The 18,244-nt window shown below is 58.7% G+C and overlaps 1 protein-coding gene across 3 annotated transcripts in view; it reads right to left on the bottom strand.

The window, feature by feature from the left end:
- The window catches only part of CAMK2A (calcium/calmodulin dependent protein kinase II alpha), a 32,093-nt gene that overhangs the window by 5,298 nt on the left and 8,551 nt on the right, over positions 1 to 18,244 (bottom strand). For all 3 annotated transcript variants that reach the window (XR_015260148.1, XM_086759187.1, XM_086759188.1), the window contains exons 4-16: positions 15,478 to 15,532; positions 15,106 to 15,171; positions 13,481 to 13,553; positions 13,026 to 13,128; positions 12,459 to 12,542; positions 11,748 to 11,842; positions 11,208 to 11,330; positions 10,349 to 10,432; positions 8,923 to 8,965; positions 7,040 to 7,080; positions 2,274 to 2,322; positions 1,117 to 1,192; positions 183 to 277 (exon numbers count right to left, since the gene is read on the bottom strand). Coding sequence is in view for 2 of the 3 variants with exons in the window: in XM_086759187.1 (XP_086615313.1) it covers positions 183 to 277; positions 1,117 to 1,192; positions 2,274 to 2,322; positions 7,040 to 7,080; positions 8,923 to 8,965; positions 10,349 to 10,432; positions 11,208 to 11,330; positions 11,748 to 11,842; positions 12,459 to 12,542; positions 13,026 to 13,128; positions 13,481 to 13,553; positions 15,106 to 15,171; positions 15,478 to 15,532 (987 nt within the window). In the remaining variant the exon portion in view is untranslated. The remainder of the gene's footprint in view (positions 1 to 182; positions 278 to 1,116; positions 1,193 to 2,273; positions 2,323 to 7,039; positions 7,081 to 8,922; positions 8,966 to 10,348; positions 10,433 to 11,207; positions 11,331 to 11,747; positions 11,843 to 12,458; positions 12,543 to 13,025; positions 13,129 to 13,480; positions 13,554 to 15,105; positions 15,172 to 15,477; positions 15,533 to 18,244) is intronic.

Below are 18,244 nucleotides of genomic sequence, written 5' to 3'. Positions count from 1 at the left end.
TCCTCTGCGTACAGCCCGGCCCCAGTTGACCTAACAGGCTTGATTCACCTCCTGCTGGGATCTTCCACATGCTCCCAAAGTCACCCTTACACTCCTCTCTCCAGCAAGCTGATGGAGGTCAAGACACAGCTGGGGCCATGGGACGTGGGAAAGGTCCCTCAGGAGACAAGGGGGCTGCTTACGGTTTTCAAAGTAGAATCGGTGGAAATCCAGGCCTTCCACAAGGTTGCCCAGAGCCTCGGGCTCGAAGGCAGTCATGCCAGGGTCGCACATCTTCCTGGGGAGGCAGGAAGGGGAGAGAAAAGGGAGAGGTTATCTCACTGCTTCTGGCGTGACAGCCTGCAAAACCCAAACGGCTTGTGCTCGGGATGACCCCCTCAGGCCGAGACCCAGGAGCCTCTGCACCAGAGAGCAATTCCAGCAGAAGCCTGACCTCATCCCTGCACTCTGCACAAAGCCCATCCCTCCTCACTTCCAGCCCAGCGGCTGCAGCCAGGACCCCAGGGAGGTAGGGTGAATTCTCCATCAGTTGCTGTCTCGAGTTAAACCTCCCAAAACACTGCCGTTGTCTTTGTAAGAAAGAAAAACAGCAGGGAAAAAAAAAAACATATTCTCTGCTCTGTATCAAAATATCCCTGCTGCAATGCTCTGAGGCAGGGATGAAGACCTGCACTTGCTCAGAAATGGCTAATTAAATAGGCCTTGGACACGGAAGAAGCATACTCCAAGAAGCATCAGCTCAGCGAGCAGAAAGCAGTTACGCTTCCAAGCAGCCTGCAGCAATCTGGATATAACGGATACCACGGATACAATGTTCCCTCTTCCACCATAAATCACATTTACAGTTATTCGTCCTTCTGCAAACCAGAAAACGGGCTCATCCACGATAATGAGACCAGAGAGATGCGGTCAGCTTAGCGTGAAAGAAGCATCAGGTTTGGAAACCGGTGTCCCCTGCTTCTCTTGGATGGTGTCCCTGCCCCCCCACCATGTCAGCCTGGTCACCCTGCCCCAGAACAGCAGTCAAACTTCGCGGGCTGCGTTACCACAGCGAGAGCACCCGCTCCAGAAGGCTGAGCCCCTACCCCGGCCCAAACCCGCGCCAAGGACACTCACGTGTAGGACTCAAAGTCGCCGTTGCTTATTGCTTCGATGAGCTGCTCTGTGACTTTAATGATTTCTTGCTTCCGTACTGTTGGTTTGAAGAGAAAAAGAAAATAAAAGGAGAAAACAAACCAGAAGTACTGGTGTTGCAACGTTGGTGAGATATCGTTTTTTTCATTAGAAGCAGACCGCAGGACGTTGGGGGACATCGGAAACTCTCCAGGGAAAAAGCAGGAGAGTGACTTGGGAGAGAGATGCGGGGAAGGGCTGTTCACGCCCGGAAAGGAAAGATCTCCAAAGTCAGGGCAAGACAGAAAACCTCTGTATTTTCCTAAAGCACACGGATGAGCTGCCCTTGGCTCAGAAGTTGGTCTTGGCTGCAAAACCTTGCCAAGCTGCGACCTTCTACCCCCTGAACTCACAGCAGGGGCCAGCCAGGGCAAGCTGGTCCAAGGATGCTCTCATCTCCCTCGGAGATGCGAGGAGAGGGTCACAGCTGGGAGGAGAACAGGTGGGTGATGTGGGCAGCCACCCCAGGAGGGACAAGGAGGGACCCCACGAAGGGCACGGCACTGTGCAGCTGCTGCCGGGGACCCCAGGCACTGCTAGCTGATCTGGGAAAGCTACAAGAGTGGGTTTGGCTCCCAGGGATGCAGGAGGAGCTATCAGAGGTAACCTCGGGCTTATTAACAAGGCCCCGCTTCAAATGCAAATTGCCCTCATACTTGACTTGATTTTTTTTTTTAAATTTGTATTGTGGCTAACAGAGGGAGAGGGAGCACGTTCCTGAGAGTCGTTCGGAAAGGAGGAGAGGAACCCCCATCGCTTCCCGAGCACCGCCTGCCTCTGTGTCCACTCTTGGGGAGCCCTTCCCCAGGAGGACAAGTGTCCCATTAACTCCCACATCAGGCCAATGTCCATCTTGCTTTGTGCTGAGATCGCTTTGTCGAGAGACTTTACAAATTAGCACTGATAAATTATTCCCTGGGTTATTCTTAGAAAGCCGGCTCTGGCAGGCGGCGGGCGGGAGGCAGGGATTTCCCCCGGAGGCTTTTCCTAAAGGGCTGTTTATTTTGGAGAAGCGGGCAGCCCAGCTGCTATCCCTGCAGATTTTTGCCATTTCCACCCCGAAACAGGCTGCCCACCTCCCCGAGCACCCCCGCCAGTACCTTTGGTGTCTTCGTCCTCGATGGTGGTGTTGGTGCTCTCCGACGATTCCTGAGCAAAGAACAGAAAGGAGAGACGGGGCGGTGAGAGGGGTCTTCTCCCCGCGCCAGACGGAGCTCGTGTGTTCGACAGCCCCCCGAGTCCGACCCCACAGCGCTCGACTGTGCCAACGGACAGAAACCGAGGAAAACGCCAGCAGGTCCAACCCGTCCTCAACCACAGCCCTAGGGCAGCGCTGGCAGAGCCCTCCCTGACAGCCGCTCCTTGTAGCCAAGGGCACAAGAGCTGGGCTGTGGAGGGTCTCGTAGGAACGGCGCTGCCTTTCCTACCGACGCCTGTGGGGACAGAGATGGGGGCAGGTCGTGGGGGGGCTTGGTGGGTTCCTAGAAGCATTGCCGGAGGGGCAGGGAGAGGGGCTGTGCGGGGGTGGAAGACACCATGTTGACTGTACGATAAAGAGAGAGATGTACAAATTAACAGCGAGGAGGAGCTGGGATGAGAAAGAGGGGACTGTGCAGGAGTGAGAGAGACCACACTGACCGCAGAGTAGGGAGAGAAATGTACAATAAAACAGAGTGCTTTCCAAGACCCACATGGACCACCGAAGGCTGAGACACAGCTCTTTCAAAAAACAGCTGAGCACTACACAGATTTGGGGGGGGGTGGGGGGTACTGACCCCCCATCTCTCTCCAGGAGCCCCATCAAGGCGACTCTGCTAGCGGAGCTAGAGCAATGGCTCTGCTAGCTCGTCCCAGCAGAGCCTTGCTTATGTATTACCCATAATACCCCGATGTAGGTTGGCAAGGTGTCCCATGACCATACAGTCCCCGCAGAGGCATGGAAGGTGTTTCTCCAAGGCTCCTTGGACCGATGCAGCCTGCAGACCTGAGTCAGGAGAACTGGGAGAAACGGCATGAGAACCCATCAGCAAGAACCAGGGCTGGCTTCCCATCAGCTGGTGGCCAGCAAGTGCCTGCACCAACCCTGTTAATGGGGTTTGTGGGTGATACGGCTTTGAGGATGTTCCCTCCAACCCCAGTGTCCCTTCTTCCCTACCCCGAGGTAACTTCCAAAAACGGGGGAAGCTGGAACATGTAGAGACGCCCAGCAATATCGGCATTGAGGAAGACGAAGGACACTCACCATTAACTGAACGCTGGAACTGGACTTTCTTTTCTGGAAAAACAAGGAGAAGAGATGGAACAGGAAGAGACACAGAGTGAGAAAGGCAGAGAGCGGCACGTGAGAGGCAGCAGCTCCTGAGCCACCCTTCATGGAGGGGCAAATGAAAGGCGCGGGGGGGGGCAACCTGGTGCTCCTGCAGGGACTGGTGGTGCTGTGCCAGCTCCCTCCCTGCCTTCCTGCTGGCACCTTTCTCTCCTGACCTGCCACAGTCTCCAGTGTTGCTCATCCCAAGGACCTAGCTAGTCTGAAAGGGAGTTGATGACCACTCTGGGGACTTTGTGGCCAGACCAGCAAGCTCAGGGGAACAGGAGCAGGATGCTCTAGCGCTAAGGCAGCTCCACCATCCGCACACCCCTGCACCCGGTGTGAACGCTGTACTGATGTTTACAGACCCTGGAGCTGTTCTGGGTGCATCTGCCCACGCTGCTGACTAGTGTGGAGATGTTCCGTTAGTTACTGGACCCAGACCAGTACTAAGCTGGCTGGTTTAAAGCCAGCAGGGCTATTGCTACTTGTCCTTGCAAGACAGACATGTTGTGTGGGAAGCTATCCCGAGCTTTAAATCAGGACAAGCCTCCTCCAAAGAGAAGACCTTGTGCATGCACATATTTATCTCCATCCTTGACCACTAGCACTAGGCTTTGAGGCTTTTGGATTGAAAGACCCCATAGCCACGTTTCTGCTTGCAATCCCAAACTAATATTGGACCCTGCCTCCTTCCTGTGATCTGCTCCCTGTCTCCATCTTTAATTTAGCCAGGAGACAGGGGAACGTTCGTGTGGGCCTCGTGCCCTTTCTCCACCTCCAGCTCCCAGGGGATGAATCACAGCGAGCGACAGGAAACACCAGCGTGCAGGAATCAGAAGCTGCAGTGCCAAATAACAAGTCTTTCACCAACATATTTAACAAGGCACTGGCTCTGCCTGCCCTGTAGAGGGAAAAGCAGCACACCCCGTGCAAATCTCTTGGAAAAAGTCCTTGGAGCGACCTGTTAGGGCGTGTGGATGGGCTGCAGCATAAAAATTGCTAATATCCATTTCCCCTCATTGCTCCTTCCACATCCTAACTGGTTCCCACCACCATCACCATTGAGTTTGCCCCTCTGCGAGCACAGCTCTCTCCTCCCTCGCTAGCTCCTGCGTTAATCCTTGCCCCTCCTTCACAGAAACAACAGATGTCCTAAAGGGCAGAGCGAGCGGCGGTATTTCAGAAGGAACCTCATGGGAGAGGGAGCCGCCGGAGTTGGGCTGCCTGCAGGGAGGGCTGACGACTTCTGCCACCCAAGGACATGAGACGGGGCAGTAAAAATTTCAGACGCAACAGAATGCAACACAAAGCAGTGACCGCGTCGAGTCTGGACATACAGTAACAGGATGCAACACGGGGCAGTGAGCTCATTAATTTAGGACGGGACAGGATGCGACATGGGGCAGTGATTTCATTAGTTTACAATGGGACGAGATGGGACACTACACAGGGCAGTGAAGGTATCATAGCTGCTGGGACCAGAAGACCTCCCAGAGCCCCCAGAGCGGGGGTTGAGGGGGATTTTTGGTCCTGTGAAGGCTTTTAGTAGGGGAGGAACCTCTTTGGGAGTGTGTTTCGATCCCTCTGAGCCTGGGCTGGCACCATCCCGGTGCCGGAGGGCTGTGTGGGCAGATTGGAGGGCAGCATCAGCTACCTGCTGCCCACCTGCGAGGCTTTGGGCAGGAGTGGCAGGGGTGGCTGCCTGCGACCCGCCTGCTCTCAAGGGGACAGTCAATCCAACAGGCTTCTCCAGATGGGGACACAACTCTTCCGACAACAAACCACACCGCGTGGCCTGACGTGGCTTCTCCTCTACCTTCCTGGCCGTCTTAGCCAGGCTGTCTCACCTCCACTTGTTGGAAAAGGGACAACAAAAAAAAAGGCAAAGTCATTCTCCAGAGCCTGTACACCCTCTTGAGCTGAGCGTTGGCTGGTAGACTGTGCTCAGGATGGAGCCTGATTCAGAGTCGTGCCTGACGAAGCCTCTCCAACCTCCAGTCTCTCCTTTTACAGCTTAAAAATGCATCTCCTAATTGCTCTCAGGGTTGCTCCTGTGCTCCAGCAACCCCTACAAAATCAGCTGTACCTGTGGTGTCACTTCTCAAGTGACTCCAGAAGCAGTTGGGACCTCAGAGCAGCAGAGGACAGGCCAGCAGTGGCTGGCAGATGGGTTGCTGTGACTCCCGTGGGACCTGTCCCCTCTGTGCCAGCACTGTTGTCCAAAACTAGTGATCCTGTTCTGGAAGCCACATGATATCCTGACACCACAGCCCAAAACAACATCCTGTCATCATGCAGGTCATCAGCTTCATGTTGCAGAATAATGCTGCATGGCCAGAACGGTCTGCTGTGGAGCTGAGCCCGGGTTCGGATGGTTGTGTATGGTCTCAAACCTTGCAGGCCTGGCCTGTCCCAGCCACCAGGTCTGGAAGGAGTGGGAGAAAGACAAGCCGTCCCCAGACCACTGGCTTCACTCATCATTTGGACTGAGGAGGGAAGAAGCCAGCCGAGGGCTTTGCTCTTCCAAAACCCTGCACCCCTCACAGCCCAACAGCTGGGTCCCTACAGAAGGGCCAGAGCAAGAAGAGCGGCCATGCTGCAGTTGGGCTCCCAAAGCTCTGCCTGACACCTTGTGCCTTGCCCTGCGATGGGAGATGTGATCACACCAGCTCTCCCATGTTGTTTGTATTCATGGAAGGAACCGGTAAGGAGAGAAAGACCCTCAGACGGGCCATTCCTTCCTGCAGGAGGAGTTTGACAGAGCTCGCTAACCACCACATCTCCGTATCATCAGAAGCAGCCACTTGACAGCAGAATTTTGCTGCCTCCAGGAGCCACCTTGTCCTGGAGAAGAGCTGTGGCCCCACCTTGGAGGGACAGGCAAACCTGAGGCCTCTGCAGCCCAAGAAACAAGGTCCACCAAGCACTGACTTGTTTTTAGAGCATCACCAAGCCATTTGCTCTTTCAAGCATCACCAAGTTAGTTTGCTCTGTGCAAACTGGGCACAGGGGGCTGGCAGTGCTGCCCAGAGGGCTGAAGGCACCCATGTGCCACCCAGCAGCACACCAGCCCTTGGGGACAGGATGGGACAGGAGCCGGGGGGCGAGCCCAGCCCCACCAGCTGCAGCCCCCACGGCAGCAGGACGCATGCTGGGGCGAGCGGGAGATGCAGCCGCCCATCTCGCCGGACGGGGTCTGCCAAGCTGAAGCCGTGGCTCCGGGCTGCAAAGCTGCCTCCCCCTGTCCCCTCTCCTGGTCCAGCCTCTCCCCTTCCCTGGGCGCAGCAAGGGGTGAGCACGTTTTGCAGGCAACGAAACAGCAGCCAAATCCCCCCGCGCACCCCTCCAGCACCAGCCCACTCGCCATGCTGCAAAGCCTCCTGTCCTGGCAGGAGCCGAGCCGGTGGCAGGGGGACACACGGGGACAGCCAGGCCAACAGCTGCCCTTTAAAGTGCAGGGTGTCGCGGGGACCGCCGGCACAGCGCGGAGACCCCCCCACCACCGCCCCAGCAGCGGAGGGGCAGGTGGGAGAGGGCGGCGGGGAGGGGGCTTACCTTCACGCCGTCATTCTTCTTGTTGCCACCGCTTTTGCCTCCTGGAGAGAGGAGGAAGGAGGTCAGGAGAGCCAGGCAGGGCACCAAGACCAGGAGGACGAGGATCAGCAGCATGGTGCCGGGTGGCAGAGCGGCAAGACCCCGCGGGACCGGACAGTGGGTTTTGTTCTCTCTCCAGCAACCCCTGAGAGCTCAGGGGCCGCCTCGCTGGCACTGTCCCCAGCAGCTCTCAGCCAGGGGCATGGCCCGTCTCCCAACGTCACGCCGAGTCCTTGGGGCGGCTCGGAGGTGGCCGGCAGAGCTGTTGGGCGGCAAGCGGGCTCCGGCCGGGGGGTGCTGGCGACCGAGCACGGCGCAGAGCGGTGGAATGGGCTGCCCGCCCGCCGCCCTCTAATTTTAGCCCCATGCTGCCGGGATCATGTGCTGCCGGCCTGCCGGCCCGACAGCTGCAGCCCGCATTTTGACAATGATGAAAAGCAGACGCCTTCCCCGGTGCCCACCTACCACTGCCGGCACTGCCCCAGCCCCCCGGGCTGCGCAAGCCACCCCGCTCCCTTTGCGCCCTGTGAGCAGGGTGGGATCGGTGGGGCTCAGCCTCACGAGGGACCCCATCACCCACCGGCCCCACTGTGGTCGCGGGGAGGGGGGGACCGTCGAGGCCCTGGGCTGTGCGTGGGACGGGCAGCATTGCAAGAGATGCTTTTCAATTTCCTGCCCTTTGATGCTTCGTGTCCGTCGCCTCTCCCGGCGCGGGGCCTGACACAGGATCGCCCCAGCTGTCGGACTCCTCCAGCCCCTCCGCACGCTGCCCACAAGTGCTAAATGTGTCAGCACGATCACCCCACGACAAATGCGGATACCGATGCCAGCCGCGGCCCTCTCTCCCGGCCGCGGCCCTCTCTCCTGGCACCTGGCTGGGCCAGCAGCCCCCATCTCCCCCCTGCCCACCTGCTACACCTGCCTCCTGGGGCGCCTGGGCGAAGGCGCCCCGAAGCACCCATCTAACACCAAGCAGCTGCCACCAGCCCCGCTCAGCCCCGCTGGGCTTGGCTGGCGTGTCCCACCGCTGCGGCATCTCTGCCAGGGCCATCCCCAGCGCTGGGGAGCACTGGAGGTGACAGAGAGCAGGTGAGCTCTGCAGTCACCCGGCTCCTTTTTGGTTCCGTGCCTGGGAATTGCCGGGACCCTGCCTGTGAAATCCCAGACGCAAGGTTTGCTCCAAGGCAGCAGGGTGTCCCCAGAAGGGACAGTTCTCAGCAAGGGCACTGGGGCAGAGGGGCTTGTGGCTGCACCGAGACCTCTCCTGGAGCACAGGCTGGGCGGCTGCATTCCATCCCTGCTCCTCTGCTTTGGGCAGCCCTTGGGATGTAGGGAGGCAGGAGGAGAGCAGGGGGCCCTGCAAGGATCAGCATCCTCCCACCTGGGGAGAGGCATGAGGGACCCTGCTTCCATCTGGCTGCAGTGGCACCCAGGGAGCTTTCCGACGCTTTCCCAGTGCAGAGGATGCTCTCCCAGAGCCACAAACATCTCCAGGAGGACACAAAACCAGCTGCCTTGAGTCCTGGCTGCCCCTAGTACCCACATCCCCATCCCAGCACAAGCCAGATGGTTGGGTGCGTACAAACCCCAAAACCCTAAACCACAGGGGACCACTGCACTGCAGGCAGACACCTTTTCTCTTGCATCCCAAGCCAGCAGCCAGCCTGGAGGTGCCAGGTGGCCTGGCCTGGACCACCACCCAATGCCACACATCCCCAGAGGCACCAGGCTGCAACCTCAGCCCCTCTGTGACACCCAAGGCAAAGCCGGCTCTCCGGGAACCCTGCGGGTTTGCCCCGGGCACCCTGTAAGACAAGGAGACGAGCCCTGGCGACGGCACCTACCAGAGAAGTTCCTGGTGGCCAGCATGGTGGTGAGGATGGCTCCCTGAAAGACACAGAAGGCAGAAGGAAAGGGTGTGCTGAGCCCTGGCCACCCACACCCCCATCGCTCCCCCCAGTCCCAGGGGAGGAAAGCCCTGCTCGTCACATGTCCCCCAGCCACCTCACTGGAAGGAAACTGGCCCACGGGCTGATATTCTCCTCCCGCCATCAAAAGCAGCCCTTGGTACCCGACTCTGTATCCCCAGCGCCAGGGCGTAGGTTTGCATTCTTCAAAACTGCCTTCCCTCCAAGATTAAAGGGATATTCAATATCCCCGGGGTGCATTTGGGTCTCACTCTACCCTGCCCTGGATGTAGCATGACTCCGCTGACCGGGGTCAGCAGCTGGCGACGAGGGGAGCCACCACCGGGAGCGGAACCGGATTTAATTGCAATTTAAGCCGTGCCAGCTACGAGCGACGGGGTAGGGATTTTTCATGGGAGCCACGCGAAGATCACCACCGCAAAATGACGTTCATAAAAATGCTTCCCCTTTTCCAGCTGACTCTAACTAGTTGCTCAGCGTATAATGAGATTACTCTGGACTAATTGCTTACAATAATGGATTACTATTTCGAAGTGGATGCCTGAACTAATTTGATTACTTGTCTAGCTGAAAAGTCATAATAGTTCATAGCCAGTTTCTTTCCTTGATAATCTTGTTAGTAGCCTGCAGCTGCACTGCTCTGTGCCACATCGCGTTCAGGCCTGGAGCGCTGACGGCTCTGGCTGCGGCACGGATCAGCGCCGTCCCATTCCATGTCTCCGGGTCTGGAGGAGGCACGGCGATTGCCAGAGCCCGTTCTCAGTGCCGTGCTGCTGGCTGGGGCTGAGCAGCACCCCAGGGATGGGTGCTTCAGGGAGGTGCTCCAGCTCGATGGTGAAGCCTGGGGAGATGGTGATTTCAGAGGGGGTCCGGCTGCGGCACACGGCAGCATCCAAAAAGGGAAAGCCTGTGGGGCTGCTGGTGTGGGTGAGCCAGAGCTTTTGGCTTGTCTATGGACCACTTCGTTCTTTGGCTGCAAAGCGGCTTGGTCGCCAGGCAAAGGGGGCTCACCGTGCATCTCAGATCCCTGTCCTGCCCCAAAGAGGAGCTTTCTTGATACTGACTCCAGTGGGAAAGTCCTCGCCCCAGCATCCAGGACAGCTACGTGACTTTGCTTTCCTTCACCATGGCTTTCCTCTAAGCACTCGGGAACCCCAGCCAGATGCAGCCACCACCCCACTGGGTCTCTTTTCCCTTCTTCACAACGGGGGTCTCCAAATGTCCATCACCCCCCCATACCACTGACCCAGAGACACCATCCTGCCCTTTCCCACACAGTACACAAACCCCTCAATGACCTGACCACGCGTTCTGAAGCCAGCTTGGAGAGTATAAGAGTTACCTTCAGCTTCCTCCGGGCATTGAACTTCTTCAGACAGTCCACCGTCTCCTGCCTGTGCATGCATGACGCCACGGTGGCACGGTGCTGGGAGGAGAGAGACCCGGCTCAGCGCGGGCACCGAGGGGGAAGGGGCTCCCCAGGCCCCGCTCTCACACGCGTGCACACGTGTGCGGTCTCCCGCGGCCGAGGCACGGGCCAAAACTGCCTACAGCGGCTGCAGCAGCAGATAAAAGTTTAACAGGCAGCAGGAGACCACAGCTCTGGAGTCAGCAGGATCTGTTGGGGGGGGTTGCAGGGAGAGCTGGCTGCCCCCTGAGTTAACCCCTTGACTGACCGGCCACGGTTAGCACTGTGCTCAGGGTTTGCACGTGGTGTGGGATCCCAGGGTTAATCCCGTGGACTCCTCCTGCCTTCAGGAGCTGGCTCAGAGTGGGAAACGGCAGCCAGAGCACCAGGGTGCCGCGAGGGGCGGGATGGGATTGATGCTGGGGTGGATGGAGGGATAAACACAAGCCAGCTCCCACCCACCCTGAGGAAAGGCTCTCCCAGCGCAGCATGACACCAAGAAACCAGCCTGTCCCCATCAGAGCTGGGAACATGCACGGCCCTCCTGTCACCGGTTCCCCCAGGACACGCTGTTCACATGCACACTCTGGGCTTTTCTCCGCTGTAAAGCCTCGGGGAAAAGGCTGCTCTGAGAGCACTGGGGAACCATGCCAGGAAACCATCTTCTCAGGATGGAGAAAAGAGTTGGACGGCATGTTTGATAACACACGCTCCTCTGTGAGATGTTCCCCCTGCCGCGAACCCCCACATCTCCAGTCCTTCCACCCCAACTGGTGAGTGCCACCAAACTCACCGATATCCAGGGGTGCTTCAGAGCCTCCGCTGCCGTGATGCGCTTGGACGGGTTTATGGTCAACATCTTGTTGATGAGATCTTTTGCTTCTGGAGTGACCGTGTCCCACTCAGGGGAAGGGAACTGCCAAAGCAAAGGGACTGGGCTGGGAGACGGCAGGGAGCAATGGAAGGAGCAGAAGCCCCTTTACACTTGAGCTGGTTCTCCAGCAACCCTTTGCTCCTGCCCATGGGATACTGGAGAGACGGTAGCAACTGGAAGGAGCTGCCAGCTGGAAAACTGAAGAGCAGGGGTGGAGGGAGAAAGGTGGAAGGCCTGGGTCAAGACCTATCTGTCCTGCAAAATGGACCTGAAATGGGCCAGCGTGTGCATCTGAGCATGGCAGCTTGGCCAACCTTCTGTGACCAGAGCAGAGGAAAGAAACTTGCTCCCGTCTGTCTGAATCTGTCCTGATTGCTCTTCTGGAGCAGCAGACTGCAAGGCAGGGACAGCAGGAGAGAGGGGAGATGGTGAAAGGGGGAGCAAGGCAAAACCACTCACATCATAAGCCCCAGCCTTGATCTGCTGGTAGAGTCGGTGCTGGTCTTCATCCCAGAAGGGCGGGTACCCCACCAGCAGGATGTAGAGGATGACGCCTGCCCAGGAGACGAGACGTGGGATCAGTGGGAGAGAGTTCATTGCTGGAGGCGTGAGCAGACCCAACCTGGGGACTGACCCAACTCAAGCAGAGAAATTGAGAAATGAGGGAAACCGGAGGATTTGCTCCCTGATTACAAAGCAAAAGGCTCGCTGGTGGGTCCAGCTCCAGGCCAACGTGCTCAGCAGCTGGGGAAATACGTGGCTGGTCCAGACACGTAGCTCTGGCAGCTGACATGCACAGCCTCAAGCTGGGCGATGCCTCCTCCCCATCACAGGTGGAAGAAGGCTCCGCTGCGGCTAAGTGGAGCCATTGCCTGACTCCAGTGGCACCACAGGAGAAAAGGGCCGGCATCTCCCCTGCCTGGGGGCTTTGGGTGCACGGCAAAGAGCCTGATCCTTCAGAGAAGAGTGCCACTGGACTGGGAAAGAGGGTGCTGCTCTAGGGACAGCCCAGGGTGCTGTGCCACCTCCCTCTCGGGTAAATCCTCCTCCCTGACCTCCTCGAGATGTGTCTAGCAACTGCGATTCAGGACACGCTGGATTAAGAGCCTGCCCCATCCCGTGCAGCACAGCCCAGCCCGCTCGCGGCATCTCAGCCCCAGTCTGACTCACCGCAAGCCCACAGGTCCACAGCTTTGCCATAGGGGTCCTTCCGAAGCACCTCGGGTGAGAGGTATCCCGGGGTGCCGGCGAAACCTGGGACAGACAGCCCGGGTCACACACCACCAGCAGGCAGCCCCCATCCCCACACAGCGACCTGCTGGGACGGGCACCCTGCAGTTCCCAAGAGCAGAGCAACTGCAGCCTTCTGCCAGTGGCCAGCTACAGCAGCCAGACCCCAGGACGGTGCAGAAGGCTGGGGTGCTCTGATGTGCATCTCCAGCACCTGGAAGAGTCTTTCCTTCCCAGGGTCTGCCTCTGCCACCAGTTTGTCCAGCTCGCCAGAACATCTTGGTGACTCACCGAGTCCCCGCGGTGCTGCTCGCCTGTGCCCTGGATCCATACTGGGCTGTTTCCAGTGGCACAGTCAGAGCCATCAACCTACTCTGCTGCTGCTGCTGGGGAGCTCCCATAACCCAGAGCTCAGGTCCTGGTAACGTGTGTCCCTCCTGGAGCTCCCCCGACCAAACGCGCCAACGATGGCTGGAGGATGCCTCACCTCGGGCCAGTCCTACTCACCAAACCACGCTTGCTGGTCCCCCTCCACCTCGATGGCAAGGCCAAAGTCAGCCAGCTTGACAGCAGCACCCTTCAGCTTGGATGCCAGCAGCAGGTTCTCAGGCTGCAGGAGGAGATGAGGGTTGGAGAGGAGCAAAAGCCCCCCCGAGGCTCTGCTGTGGCAGGGGGCCTTCCCAGCACAGCACAGAGGAAGGTCAGGGCTCTGGATGCGCTCCCTGACCGACTTATCCTGCTGTGTGTCATGATGTCCATGGATGCTTAGAGAACCACGGACTACAAGGGCTTCCCTACCCTCTCTCGCTCGTGTTGTTTCACCCCAGAGCTGATCCTTGCTCTACGGCTTTCCAGGAGCTCCCTGCTGTGTTTCGGCTGCCCTGGAGGACCCCGGGCATTGCTCCACAGGGTTTTGCATCTCAGATGGGGTCCCCAACAGGCCTTCCCCTTGCAGTTCCTACCTTCAGATCCCGGTGGACCACCCCCATCTGATGGCAGTGCAGGACAGCCTCCAAGATCTGCTGGATGCAGTGGCTGTGGGAGAGAGGAGAAAGCTCACAGAAGTGTCTGGTGAGGCCAAGTTTCCACAGAGTTTCCTTAGACATGTCTACTTGGCTGCATTTCACCTGCCCTGCCCCTCTCCCCATCGTGCTTCCCACCAGCAGCCCTGCAGCACAGCTCAACGTCCCCCTCCACCAAGAGCCACACACCCGTGGAGAGCACTTGTACCCCAGAAAGACCCCATCAGGGCCGCTGGACGCCCAGCCACGGCGAGGAGGAGCACGGGGGCTATGGTGGAGCCCATGGGGTCCCCACAGAAGAAACACTGAGGACTGGAGATGCAATGTCAGCCCAGGTTTGGTCTCCAAACCCCAGGCAGAGTAGGTGTGCTCCTCAGACGTCAAGCTGACCTTCGCTTTGGCCCCATTTCCCCGGCCTCCTCTAGCGCAGGAGGCTCTGCCTGCGTCTGTTCCCGTTATATCGAGTTCATTAAACCCCAGCTCTGCCGCGTGCGTGAGAGAGGAAGGGAAAAAAAGACTGAGGTGATGATCACTTCTGCTCCAAAACAGCCGTGTGCAAGGCAGAAGGTCTTTATTTACATGTATTTTATTTTATTTGTATGACACTAATAAGTGGATGGGTTGTAAGTGGATTCAGCAGGGGCAGCTCATTAAGGGAGATTGCTTTCTGCCTAGAAATCGGGGATGTTTCCCTGCAGACAGAGGAAGCACGGAGCTCACCGTCCCCTCAGACGTTTGTATGGGCTATGCCTCACTCACAGGGGTAAAGCCAAGAGGCGCAGTGATTTCTGGAGACGGGAGAGGGCCAAATCACATCCCCTCAATAAAATGAGGCTAATGCCGTCCCCTGGCCATGCAGCAAGGACTAAAGGGGTGGCGGAAATGGTACCCAGCCCCCTGCCTCTGCTGCAGGGTACCTGGAAAGCACCAGCGGGAAGGTGGGAGGGAGCGGAGCTCCAGCACATCCTCCCACCCGGCCTCTCTTGACTGCTCCTCCTCAGTGCTTCCAAGCGGTAAATGCCAGAGAAACGCTTGGCGACGACTGCAACGCAGCTGCGAGGGGAAAGGGTGAGGACTGCCGGGGGTCTGTGCCGTCACGCTGCAGGCTGGGGCACCAGCCTGCTGCTGGGCTTCCTCCCTGCCAGCCTGGGGACCCCCGCTGCCCCTCACCTTGGGACCCCCACTGTCCCAGGGAGGCCGGGTGCGGGCCAAGCCATCAGCCCAGGGAAGGAGGATGCTGCGAGTGACGGCTGACGGCTTCCAGGGTCTGGGCGAGGAGCGGCCCTTCAGTAGCATACGCACTTCTTGGCACAGGAGCCGAGTGAGTTAAAAAGAGCGTGGTTTTTTTTTTTTCCTGCCCTTTTTTTTTTTTTTTTGGCACTACACATCTGGTTTATGAGTACACGCTGCAGAGTGGCTGTAAAACACCTCCCAGCATGGAAGGAGCTTATGCTGCAGAAAGCCAGATGCGTAGGATGCTGGGAGGGAGCAGCTCGCGGGAGAAGGGGATGGGAGAAGGGGACAACTGCTGTCCCCTCCGTGGCCTGGTGTGTGTCTGTGCTCACCTGGCATCCGCTTCGCTGTAGTACTCCCTGGCCACAATGTCCTCAAACAGCTCCCCGCCGGTGACCCTGCGGGAAAACAGGAGGGAGGTCACGTTCAGCCGCCCCAGCGCGGCACGCAAGGGAGCTGGGTTGATTTACAGCCCTGGCAACCCCCCCAAAATGCTGCTGCAGCGTGCATGGGGGGAGTGCTAGGGGTGCAGGGCAGGGATCTGCCCTCTGCCTGGCTTGAAGGAACCACGCTCGGTTCAGATCCGGGGCTGGGGTGAGACGGGGGAAAGCCTGGGGCGTGCTACGGGGGCACAGGGTGCATCGCCCTGCGGTGAAAGCATGCAGCTGCTCGTGGATTTAGAAATGCGTTTAACCACTACTCACAGGTCAAATATCAGGTAGTGGTGGCCCTCTTCAGAGATGCTGTCGTGGAGCCTCACTGCAGCAGAGACAGAACGGTTACGGGGTACGCTTGGCTCCCACCCCGCTCCCCCGAAACGCCTTTGCACCCCTTTGGGCACAAGCAGGAGCTGGGGAAGGGCTGAGCGGGGGCTATTCCTCCTCCCTGCTATTGCTGCTGCCTGGGTGGGGTGGGGGTCCTCACTCAACGGGAGACCCCAGCCCCGGCCCCAGCCTTGCACAGCAGCGCGAGGCTCAAAGGTCACATCCAAATCAGGGACTGCCCGGGGCCGGTGCCTGGCCGAGGTCCCGGGCAGCTGCTGGGCTATCTTGGGTGCTGGGCTGGCTGCAGGCACGGGTGCCCCCAGCCCAGCCCTCTGCCAGGGCACCAGGCTGCCAGCCCTGGCACCAACAGGGATTTTTTAATTTTATTTTCTGCTCGTGACCTTCTGTTTCTCCTTGGGAGGTGTCAGGTCAGGGATATCCAGGAATCACCATGAGATGAGTTTCCTTGGGAGGAAGCACTCTTCCCATCTCCGTCTCCTCTCACGGGGCTGGCATCTTGCCCCTCTCGCCGTGCCAAGGGGCACCCTCTCCCCGCGGGTGGGGTGCGAACCTGCCCCCCTGCAGCTGGGTTCTGGTCATTCAGGCTCAGATCCCTGCTCACAGCTCCTGGCCCATTTTACAGCAACTGAACCAGCGCAGCCCTGTATGGACACATCCTCCAGACTCGAGCCGGAGCCAGGGGAGATCACAAGCCCTGCCGCCGAGCGCGGATGCTGTGCTGCGTTGGTTTTATCGCCCAGGCCAGCAAACACCACGTCGGTGGTCCCAGCCCTCCCTCCCAGCTCAGCGGGCAGAGCCGGCAGTGCCAAGATCCCAGCGGGATCGCCTCACCACGGCTGGAGCAAGGGGCAGAGGAGGGCTGCTGGGCTACACAGCATCTTTCCTCCTGTGCTCTTATCTATTGACACAATTTTCTCATCTTATTCCCAGTTTATCCTTCCCCACTGCCAGCCTCCGCAGACATCCCCTGCTCTCCAACACCCGTGTCCGCTCCCTGGTTTTTTCCGACACATAATCCCAGCTTTTCTGCCTGCCTCTGCTGGAAGAAACACATTTCCTCCTGTTTCATCTCACCGGGAAGGGATTTGGAGGTATTTTGCCCAGGATCCTGCAGAAGCCGAAGTGTTCAAAGGGGGATTAGGGGGTTTGGTGCAGATAGGGCCAGCGTAACTGTAAGCAGATGGGCCAGATAAGTCTCCATCTCGGAGAAGTCCCAATGCCCCTGGCTGCCAGGAGCCGAGAAGGTGTAAGAAGGAGCAGCTTCTCTAAATATAGCCTGGTCCTGCAAATGTCTGTTACCAGCCACGGTCAGAAGGAGCCGCGCTGGCCAAACCCCTCCAGCTCAGCACCGAGAGCCAAGGCAGGAGTGGGACGCAGCACAGCTTGGTCCCTCCAAGCCGGTGGCTGCAGTGCGGCATTCCCATGGGATACGGAGGGACTCCACCTCTCCACCGCAGGGAACCAGCAAAGCCCCTCGGCAGCCGGGGTGTTTCTCCCAGGGAGGGACAGAGAGGGGTTTTCTGCCTTGCCTTCCCCACGCCCCTGGCAGCAGTGACTCCTCATCCTCTCGTTAGGGCTCGTTCCTAGGGTGGGTAATTAGCCAGCTTGTACGGCATGCAAGGGAAGCTGTGAGCCCAAGTTTGCAGGCGGCAGGAGCAGGGCAGGGTGTGAGGGTGTGGGGTGGGTGAGAGTGGAGAGGAGCCTCCTGGGTATAAATAGCATCGATGGGGCTCCTTAGGCTCTCACGCCATTAACCCCTTCCAGGCTTGTGTGAAGCCTGCTGTCTCTGCCGGTCCCAGTGAGGCGTGATGTGGGAAAAGGCGCAGTGGGGATGAGGTGTTTCTGTCCTGAGACCCTGCCAGCCCCACGGGCAGGCGATGGAGAGGGAAGGGAGGAAGACAGCCATAGGGAAAAGCTGGGGCCAGGCTGGGAGCGCAGGGAGCTCCAGCTCCATGGCCCAGCTACCGTCCTGCAATTCCTCCTGGGGTGGATTCCTCCATTTTTATCATTTCTTACTATTTGTGCACTTCACAGCGCATTTTCTTTGGGTCTCAGCAATCCCCATGTACACTTTGGTGCGAAGGAAAGGCCCCGGCTGCCTCTCTGACTGGGGCAGGTGGGATTCCTTGCTGGGACCCTGGCAGGGCAGCTCTGTGTGGGGCATCAGTGGCTGGATCCTGTGGGGTCTGGTCCCCCGGTGATGCAGGGCAGCCCTGCCACACAGCCGTGTGCCTGAGACGGATGGAAGCTGACAGGCTTTTTCCAAACTGAAATATTTATGGGGCAGGAGCCACGTGGCTGGTCCCAGGGGCCCCAGGTCCGACTCCCTGGATCTGCTGCAGCGGTTCCTGGGGAAGGATGGATCCAGGCCACCTGGAGCAGCGAGGGCGCCAGGGAGGAACTCAGCCAAAGGAGAAAAATCCCAGCTACTGGATATGAGGGCTGCAGAGCTCCTCTCTTACCCCCAAATGCTTTCCCAAAAGCTGCAGGATCCCTCTGGGGTTGGCACATCCCGGGGTGCAGCAGAGGGGAGTTGGGGTTCATCCCTGCTCCCACTGCTGGACCATCCCTGGGGATCTGCATCAGCATCACTCTCAAGGCTGGGGTTTGGGATATTTTTTTCAGTGCAGTTTTTTCCCCTCCCCTCTCTCTCTCTCCTTCTGGCCTATTTTTGTCTTTTGCAGGG

Source organism: Chlamydotis macqueenii, chromosome 14 (genome assembly GCF_036417535.1).
Source record: "Chlamydotis macqueenii isolate bChlMac1 chromosome 14, bChlMac1.mat, whole genome shotgun sequence".
In the NCBI taxonomy this organism is placed as follows: Eukaryota; Metazoa; Chordata; class Aves; order Otidiformes; family Otididae; genus Chlamydotis; species Chlamydotis macqueenii.
Note: the sequence above shows the minus strand (reverse complement) of the source record. Positions and strands in the feature narration are given on the sequence as shown.